The sequence below is a fragment of the Nerophis ophidion genome, linkage group LG04, assembly GCF_033978795.1.
Source record: "Nerophis ophidion isolate RoL-2023_Sa linkage group LG04, RoL_Noph_v1.0, whole genome shotgun sequence".
Taxonomy (NCBI): Eukaryota; Metazoa; Chordata; class Actinopteri; order Syngnathiformes; family Syngnathidae; genus Nerophis; species Nerophis ophidion.
The window spans coordinates 18,033,059-18,043,300 of record NC_084614.1 but is presented as its reverse complement, the minus strand read 5'-3'; the positions used below and the strand labels follow the sequence as shown (position 1 = coordinate 18,043,300).

General features: G+C 41.6%; 1 protein-coding gene across 3 annotated transcripts in view; it reads left to right on the top strand.

The window, feature by feature from the left end:
- The first annotated feature begins 3,746 nt into the window (after positions 1-3,746).
- The window catches only part of col11a2 (collagen, type XI, alpha 2), a 54,832-nt gene continuing 48,336 nt past the window's right edge, over positions 3,747-10,242 (top strand). For 2 of the 3 annotated variants that reach the window (XM_061897305.1, XM_061897303.1), the window contains exon 1: positions 3,748-4,337. In XM_061897305.1, the coding sequence (XP_061753289.1) occupies positions 4,220-4,337 (118 nt within the window). In that variant the 5' untranslated portion in view covers positions 3,748-4,219. Of the gene's footprint in view, positions 4,338-10,242 lie in introns of all 3 variants that reach the window. The other variant, XM_061897302.1, reaches the window with a different exon arrangement.

The following is a 10,242-nucleotide window of genomic DNA, read 5'->3' as shown; positions in this document are numbered from 1 at the left end:
GGATTGACAGCAACTTTCAATTTTTAAAATAATTTTTGTTGTATCAATCGTGTTGTTACTTTTGTGCCGAGTTTCGGCCCGTTTTACATAATAAAGGCCCGACTCACATAGTCTATTATTAACAAAGTCTAACCAAGATTTCACTGAGCCCAGTACTGAACTAACGACACAATCTTCTTGACTTGGAACACACTGCACACGAGCGAATGAAGTTTATACTTACTCAACAGCCATAGATGTCACAAAAAGGGTGGCAGTATGAACAATGTCAACACTGACATAAACATGTGCCAAATAGTGATAAGCACATTTTGGAAGAATATTTACACCGCAACACAACGTAAACACTACAGAACAAATTTCCAGAATTCCCTGCAGCACCAACTCTTCCGGGACGCCACAATATAAACAAATGCCTTTGCGATAACATCCACTGTAATGATACCATGTATAATAGCGTATCTAGTCGATACTACTATGATTACATTTAGGGGGGGTATGGCGTAGCGGGTGGAGCGGCCGTGCCAGAAACCTGAGGGTTGCAGGTTCGCTCCCCGCCTCTTGGCATCCAAATTGCTGCCGTTGTGTCCTTGGGCAGGACACTTCACCTTTGCCCCCGGTGCCGCCCATACTGGTGAATGAATGAATGATGAATGAAAAGTGGTGGTCGAAGAGGCCGTAGGCGCAAACTGGCAGCCTCGCTTCCGTCAGTTGGAGTGGCGCAGGTGTCAGAGTGGCTGCGCCAGCAACCTGAGAGTTCCTGGTTCAATCCCCACCTTCCACCAGCCTAGTCAAGTCCGTTGTGTCCTTGAGCAAAACACTTCACCCTTGCTCCTGATGGGTTCTGGTTAGAGCCTAGCATAGCAGCTCCCGGTATAAAAAGGTAGAAATGCGCAATACAAGTATAATCCATCAGTCTACCCCACAAATGTAGCTTACCATCACCAGGTGTGAATGAATGATGGGTTCCCACTTCTGTGTGAGTGCTTTGAGTATGTAATAATAGAAAAGTGCGATATAAAATGCAATCCATTATTTATTTATTTTTTTTAACCGCAAAATCTTATTTTGTTTATTATTTTTTTATTATGTTCATAAACTCAGAAAATATGTCCCTGGACACATGAGGACTTTGAATATGACCAATATATGATCCTGTAACTACTTGGTATCGGATCGAAACCCAAATTTGTGGTATCATCCAAAACTAATGTAAGGTATCAAACAACAGAAGAATAAGTGATTATTACATTTTAACAGAAGTGTTAGAACATGTTAAAACAAAAAGTAAGCGGATATTAACAGTAAATGAACACGTAGATTAATAATCTATTTTCTACCACTTGTCCTTAATAATGTTGACAAAATTATAGAATGATAAATGATACAATATGTTACTGCATACGTCAGCAGCTAAATTAGGAGCCTTTGTTTGCTTACTTACATAAAACACAAGTAGTCTAGGATGTTCACTATTTTATTTAAGGATTAAATTGCAATAAGACAAATATTTTTAATGTACCCTAATATTTTTTGTTAAAATAAAGCCAATAATGCCATCTTTTTTGGTCCCCTTTACACACCGAGCACCCACTGGCAGAAATGTAGATCGGCGGCTTTGACTCTCGAGGTGTCATTTTGAGTGATTGATTGAAACCTGTATTAGTAGATTGCACAGTACATATTTCGTACAATCGGCCACTAAATGGTAACACCCCAATAAGTTTTTCAACTTGATGAAGTCAGGGTCCATGTAAATCAACTCATGGTAAAATGAATGTAATGTCCAATGGGCTGTCATAATGTTTAGAAAACGTATTTACAAGGTTTCTTTATGCCAGGGGTAGGGAACGTATGGCTCTCAGGCCAGATGTGGCTCTTTTGATGACTGCACCTGGCTCTCAGATGAATCTTAGCTGACATTGCTTAACACGATAAGTAATGAATAATGCACCTGTTCGAGGTTTCGGGTGGCTCAGCCAATCCCAGCTGTCTTTCGGGGTACAGGAAAGTCGCATTATTGGTAAGAAGTGTTGTATTTACTATTGGTTAGCTTCAGAATAACAATGTTGTTAAAAAGAATAAGAGACTTATTACACGCTACCAGTGTTGGTCTTACTTAAAAATGCACGCATTTAGTTGTGGCTTCACGGTGGCAGAGGGGTTAGTGCGTCTGCCTCACAATACGAAGGTCCTGCAGTCCTGGGTTCAAATCCAGCCTCGGGATCTTTCTGTGTGGAGTTTGCATGTTCTCCCCGTGAGTGCGTGGGTTCCCTCCGGGTACTCCGGCTTCCTCCCACTTCCAAAAACATGCACCTGGGGATAGGTTGATTGGCAACACTAAATGGTCCCTAGTGTGTGAATGTGAGTGTGAATGTTGTCTGTCTATCTGTGTTGGCCCTGCGATGAGGTGGCGACTTGTCCAGGGTGTACCGCGCCTTCCGCCCGATTGTAGCTGAGATAGGCGCCAGCGCCCCCCGCGACCCCGAAAGGGAATAAGCGGTAGAAAATGGAAATGGCATTTAGTTGTATTCACTGTTAAGAAAATATTATATGGCTCTCTCGGGAATACATTTTAAAATATTTGGCTTTTCCTGACCCCTGCTTTATGCTGTAGCTATAACAAAATAATTAAATTTTTAATGAATAATTTATCCATCCATCCATTTTCTACCGCTTATTCCCTTTTGGGGTCGCGGGGGGCGCTGGCGCCTATCTCAGCTTGTGAAAATTTATTAACCACGGTCAGTCCCCGTAACCAATTAACAGCCATAAACGAGGGATTTCTGTAACTGAAACCCAATCCTAATGACAGCTGTTTGTTGTCACCATGAATTGATTAACGTAGACCCCGACTCAAACAAGTTGAAAAACTTATTCGGGTGTTACCATTTAGTGGTCATTTGTATGGACTTTGTAGTGTACTGTGCAATCTACTAATAAAACTTTCAATCAATCAATCAATTATAGGAAGTTACATGTCCCCATACCGTCAGAAGTCCCTTAAAGGTGTGTAAACAGAGCGATACCTCCATTAAGTATTTTGCATTGCAAGAACACACACACACAAGTGTGTGTGTGTAATAAAATGTTCAATCAATCAATCAATCAATTATAGGAAGTTACATGTCCCCATACCGTCAGAAGTCCCCTAAAGGTGTGTAAACAAAACGATACCTCCATTAAGTATTTTGCATTGCCAGAACACACACACGCACGTGTGTGTGTGTGTAATAAAAGTTTAAATCAATCAATCAAAGTCCCAAGCTTTTAATGATCACCATGATGGTTTTTCCTTACACTAGAAAAAGTGAAAGGGTAATTGATTGATACTTTTATTAGTAGATTGCACAGTACAGTACATATTCCGTACAATTGACCACTAAATTGTAACACCCGAATAAGTTTTTCAACTTGTTTAAGTCGGGGTCCACGTTAATCAATTCATGGTAAAGAAAGAAAGAAAAATAAATAAATGAATAAAAAGCTGCAAAACCAGAATCTAAGTGACGTCACTGATGAGGGGCAACGCAAAGATGTCGGGAATGGAAAAAAAAAAACGTGGCCACATGGGACGGTCCAATCAGCTGGGAGGGGCTCGGCGCGACGCGCGGACAGAACTCTGATTGGCCGGCCTGACGCTCGCTCTCTCGCGTAGGGAAAGAGAAGTTTTTGTTTTTTTGTTTTACAAAGAAAAGCACAAAGACAAGAAAATGCGGATATCATAATAATCTTTTGTATCTTTTTAATCCGTCTTACTGTACCGTCAGAGTCTGTCCGGGGATCTTCAAGAGCGCACTTAACGCACGCCCCCCACCTCCTCCTCCATCCTTTCCTCACTCCCTCCACACCCACTCTCTCTGCAGCCCCCCCACCCGGTCCACGCGCACACACACACACACACGCCATCGCACTTGGTGAGAGAAAGTAAAGCGGGAAAGTGAGGGTAGGGAGAGAGTGTGATCTTCCAGGTGTCTCTCCCCTCTTCGGCTGTCTCCATGGGGCTTTAGCGTCCTGCTAAAAGACATTCATCCCGCAAGGCCCCCTCTTTGGCGGCTCTCACTCCCCCCCACCCCTTCCCGCTCCCAAGGAAATCCTGCTCTTTTTTTGTGTCACCTCGCAGGAGGTTCAGTCGGGTGCCTCTCGTCGGCCGTCTGTCTGGGAGAGGACACCCTCGCACCCCGTCCTGGTGTCAGCGTTAACCACCCACTGCATCACTATGGATTTTGGAGCTTGCCCCTTCCGGAAGAAACGGAGACCATGGCGCTTGGACCTCTCCGCCATCACCTTGGCGACCGTGGTGCTCGCCGTGTGCCAGAGCACCTTGGCGCAGGCAGGTAAGACCAACCAACTCCCGTCCTGATTGTCCTTGCTACTTGAGTATGGAAGTGTGTGCCACCTAATAATGGACGCATGTGTGTAAGAAAGGTAAATCTTGACTCGGATTGGTTTATAAAGAGACCCATTTAAAGTGGTTAATTGATGTTTATGAACATGAAATACATATGTAGGTCAAAATGTAAAGATGTGGACATAATGGTGCTTAATGTCTGCGCATGCGTGCGGCGCCCGGTCCAGCCTGAGCACCAGAGCACCCATTGGTGCCTCCTGGCGCGCTCGCCATGTTGGGTCAGACACAGTACAGCGGGCATTTGCATGGTAGCAAACATTTTAGGAGAGACCTCTTCATTTCGGACAATGTCCACCTATGTGACGTAGGTGCCAAGCCCCCCCACCTTCCCTGCCTCCCTCTGGTGTGTACTTTGGAGGTTGCAGCCGTATGAATGCCCGTCCTGTGAGAGCGGGCGCGCGTCAACACGCCTCCGTGCACTATAGGAGAAGTTTGTTTGATAAGAACAACCACCCACCCTCCTTCACGCACACATTTTCTAGGCCAGTGGTTCTCAACCTTTTTTCCAGAGATATACACCCTGTGAATTTTTTTTTAATTCAAGTTCCCCCTAATCAGAGCAAAGCATTTTTGGTTGAAAAAAAAGAGATAAAGAAGTAAAATACAGCACTATGTCATCAGTTTCTGATTTATTCAATTGTATAACAGTGCAAAATATTGCTCATTTGTAGTGGTCTTTCTTGAACTATTTGGAAAAAAAGACAATAAAATAACTAAAAACTTGTTAAAAAGTAAACAAGTGATTCAATTATTAATAAAGATTTCTACACTTAGAAGTAATCATCAACTTAAAGTGCCCTCTCTGGGGATTGTAATAGAGATCCATCTGGATTCATGAACTTAATTCTGAACATTTCTTCACAAAAAAAGAAATATTTAACATCAATATTTATGGAACATGTCCGCAAAAAATCTAGCTGTCAACACTGAATATTGCATTGTTGCATTTCTTTTCACAGTTTATGAACTTACATTCATATTTTGTAAGAGTATTATTCAATGAATATATTTATAAAGGATTTTTGAATTGTTGCTATTTTTAGAATATTTTTTAAAAATCTCACGTACCCCTTGGCATACCTTCAAGTACCCCCAGGGGTACATGTACCCCCATTTGAGAACCACTGTTCTAGGCTACCTGTGCAAGCTCCTCCCGACTTTCGGGAGGAGCGAAGTCAGATGTAATGCAGGAGGACGACGCATGAAAGCCTAGTTTTGTTTGCCGCAAAAAGTCCACGGATGTTCCTCAAGTCCACTTCTGAGCGGCAGGGAGCACCTCAAAGGCGCTCTGTGTCTTCCCAGATAAACACAACGCGGGCCGCCACTCAATAGAGCTTCTGTGAGCACCTTGTGGACCCCTCGGCTGGTCACGTGACCCAGTCTTCCGCCTCCGTGCGAAAATACGAGGGCTCTCCAGGCCTTGCGTTAGCAACCAGTGCTAAGCAAAATTCACATTTTGGCGCCCGTCCCGCACTCAGAGCTAAGCAGGACTCCACCTCGCAACCCAGTCCACCCACACCTGTGGCGCCCTGCGCATGGACGAGCTAGGCGGTGGCGCTTTTCCCCGGGGGAAGGCGGCGGAGCGTGCCAGCGCTCTAATGACAGGCCGCGGTCTGGTGGAAGATGCTATTCCTGCCCACTGTTATTTGGGGGTCGGTGCGGGAGGCCAGCTGTGCTTTTTTCATAATAATGTCCGTGCACGTCATCTCCTTTCCAGACATGGACACGCTGGTGCACTTTGGAAATAAATGTTCAGTCGGTCTGGGACAGGCCAGGGGTGTCAAACTCATTTTTATCGCGGTCACAGCTGCCCCCAACGAGCCACTTCTAACAGTGAAACCATATACATGTATAATAGCCACATAATATCATTACACAATTATCCCTTTTTAATTCAACCAACTTTTGCACACTTTTTCAACCAGACATCAAGGTGACAAGCAGGCATTAAAGTCCTGCTATTGATGAAGTCATTGAAAAAAGGGTTTCAATTACCCAAAAAATTGAAACAGCTTTTTGCGTCAAATATGAATAAAAAAAAAAAAAAACAACTGGAAAAATAAATTCTGTAAAAAATTGAAAAGCCTTTATCAAAAAATACGATTTTCAATATGGATGACACTAATAAAATAAAATAAACAAATAAATAAAAATTTTAAATAATGACTTAAATGTGTCATTAATTGATTATGATTGGAATTAAATATGTGTCATTAATTTTATGTAAAATTCCATGCTCTGTAAATAAAATGAATTAAAAAAACTTTTTTTTATTATTGGTCTCCAGACATGGACACGCTGGTGCACTTTTGAAATAAATGTTCAGTCGGTCTGGGTCAGGCCAGGGGTGTCAAACTCATTTTTGTCGCGGTCACAGCTGTCCCCAACGAGCCACTTCTATTTGTGAAACCATATACATGTATAATAGTCACATAATATCAATAGGCAATTATCCCTTTTAATTCAACAAACTTTTGCACACTTTTTCAACAAGACATCAAGGTGACAAGCAGGTATTAAAGTCCAGCTGTTGATGAAGTCATTGAAAAAAGGGTTTCAATTATCCCAAAAATTGAAACAGCTTTTTGCGTCAAATATTATGAATTTAAAAATGTTTTTAAAAAAAAGGAAAAATAAATTCTGTCAAAACTGAAAAACCTTTATCTAAAATTAAGATTTTCAATATGGACGAGACTAATAAAATCAAATAAACATTTTAAATAATCAATTAAATGTGTCATTAATTGATTATGATTGGAATTAAACACATATATCATTAATTTTACGTAAAATTGCATGCTTTTTTAAAAAAAAAAAAAAGCATGATTTAATTATTGGTGTCCAGACATGGACACGCTGGTGCACTTTGGAAAGAATTGTTCAGTCGGTCTGGGACAGGCTAGGGGTGTCAACCTCTTTTTTATCACTGCCCTCAACGAGCCACTTCTAACAGTGAAACCATATACATGTATAATCGCCACATAATATTATTACACAATTACCCCTTTTTCATGGTGGAACAGGGGCTAGTGCATGTGCTTATCAATACGAAGGTCCTGGGTTCGATCCCCAGGCTGGTGGAGTTCGCATGTTCTCCCCGTGACTGCGTGGGTTCCCTCCGTGTACTCCGGCTTCCTCCCACCTCCAAAGATACGCACCTGGGAATTGTTTGATTAGCAACACTAATTTGGCACTAGTGTGTGAATGTGAGTGTGAATGTTGTCTGTCTATCTATGTTGGCCCTGCGATGAGGTGGCGACTTGTCCAGGGTGTACGCCGCCTTCTGCCCGAATGCAGCTGAGATAGGCTCCAGCACCCCCCGCCATCCCAAAAGGGACAAACGGTAGAAAATGGATGGATGGATTATTCTATGCCAATAAACTTTTGCATACTTTTGCAATAACACATCAAGGTGAGAAGCAGGTGTTAGAGTTTAGTAATTGAAGATGTCATTTCAAAAAGGGTTTCACTTGCCAAAAATAATGGAAGTGCTTATCCCGTAAAATATTATGATTTTTTTTAAAAAGTGGGGGGGAAAAAAATCTGTCAAAATTAGCACATTTAGAAAAAATTACAATTTCCAATATGAATGGCCAAATGAGACAAGTAAAATAAATAAATAGGACAAAAATTCTATAATTTCTTAAATTTGTCGTTGATTGATTATGATTGAACTCAAACACATAAATTTTATGGAATTTTATGTAAAATTCCATTCTTAAAAACAACAACAACAAAAATCACGATTTAATTATTGGTTTTCAGCATGGACACGCTGGTGAACTTTTGGAAAAAAATGTCCAGTCCGTCTGGGTCAGGCCAGGGGGGTCCGACTCATTTTTTTATCACAGTTACAGCTGCCGCAAACGACCCACTTCTAACAGTGAAACCAATCGCCACGTAATATTATTGTACTATTATTACACAATTATTGCACAATTATTCGCACAAACAGTAGGTATTAAAGTTCAGATATTTTAGAAGTCATTTAAAAGTGGTTTTTATGACAAAAAAGGTTTGGAATAGCATAGTGTGTCAAATAATATTGATTTAAAAAGAACTGCAGTTGCATGCAGCATGAATGGAAAAATTTTTTTTTTTATCAATTATCAAAATATGTCACAATTTAATAATTGATTTCATTATTTCAGTAATAAGACCTTTAAGTAATTATTTAAAGATGTATTTAACTCATGTCCTAATTGTCCCTCTGTATATTGACATATTTCCAGGTTTTAGCAGGCCACATACATTTAGTTTGACACCTGTGCTATAGAACCATAGACGACCGAAAGCCTGAGTCTTTAGAGCTGTTGTCTGATTAAACGCATATTCTGAGCACCTTTTCGTCATTCGGAGTCCTTCATACTGCGAGCAAATTCTCGATAGGTATATGAACAGGTCAGCTGCGGCTTTATTCCGCTTTTGCTGACTCCGCATTCAAGCAGAAGGTCTGACAAACGTGGGAACGCAAGTGGGTTTCATCCATGCTGTTCCACTTTTCACCACACGAAGCAGCAGCGAGACGTCAGTTGGAGTCCGGCTAGCAGCTTCAGTTTTATTCTTTCAGTCCCTATAAATACATTGGAATGTAAATTGTCATTCACCAACAGGAAAGGAGGCGCTAACTTGTCATCAAAAGCTATAAAAAATTTTTTTTTTAAAAACACGCCCAAGTTCAATTTTTGTGTTAAGGAGAGTGTTTATTGGCCTTGAAACACAGCATCTTAATGTCACGAAAGCAGCACACTGAGGTTGCACGGTTCCCCTCCGAGAATTCAGTGGAATTATTTTTGACTAGAAGACACTTTCCTGGACTGTGGTCACGTTTGCTTTGTGTGTCCTGGTGCAGACCTGTTGGTTCCACTTGGGCGTTGCGGTGTTAGCGTCCACACTCCGTTCCAAAACGGGACCACGGTCTCGGTGCTCCAAACCGCACGAGAGACACACACACACACACACACACACACACACACACACACACAGACACAGAGAGAGAGAGAGCGAGACAGAGAGTGGCTGGTGTCGGACGTGACAGAACAAAATTACACCCCTGGCTCTGCAAAGAAGTGTTCAATTTTGCAAAGAAGCGTTAGCTTTAGCATTAGCTTCAATTTTGCAAAGACGCATTAGCTTTAGCATTAGCTTCAATTTTGAGTTTATTTTATACAACCTGCTGAAAGCATATGAAGCACAATGGCAGAAATGAAATATCATAATTCACAGCATTTCAAGTCACACCAACGCTTCCAAATCCAATCCTGTTTAATTTTCGTCGTGTTTAATTTGGCTTGATTTTTCAGGCTTTTTGCGCGTGGGATTGCAAGGTGATTTAAATAATTGTCGTTGGTTTTGTGCGTACAGTATGTCCCGTTTGCATGTAACGACTAAATGTTAATAATATCCTGCACTTGCTGTAACCATCGCGCTCGTGTGGTCGCACGCAGACGCTTATTATAATGAGGAGATGCGACACCGAATAAAAGTCTGGAGGTTGTCTTTTATTTATTTATTTATTTTCCAATATTCCCATGCCTCATTGGAGGCTTGACAACAAACAATTTCATGATCCTTCAGTTTCTTTGTGAGGTTGGGTCTTAGCTTGAGATACCTGTTGTCACTGTCGGTTCCAGACGTGTGTGTGTGTGTGTGTGTGTGTGTGTGTGTGTGTGTGTGTGTGTGTGTGTGTGTGTGTGTGTGTGTGTGTGTGTGTGTGTGTGTGTGTGTGTGTGTGTGTGTGTGTGTGTGTGTGTGTGTGTGTGTTCTTGCAATGCTAAATACTTAATGGGGACATCGCTCTGTTTACACACCTTTAGGAGACTTCTGACGGT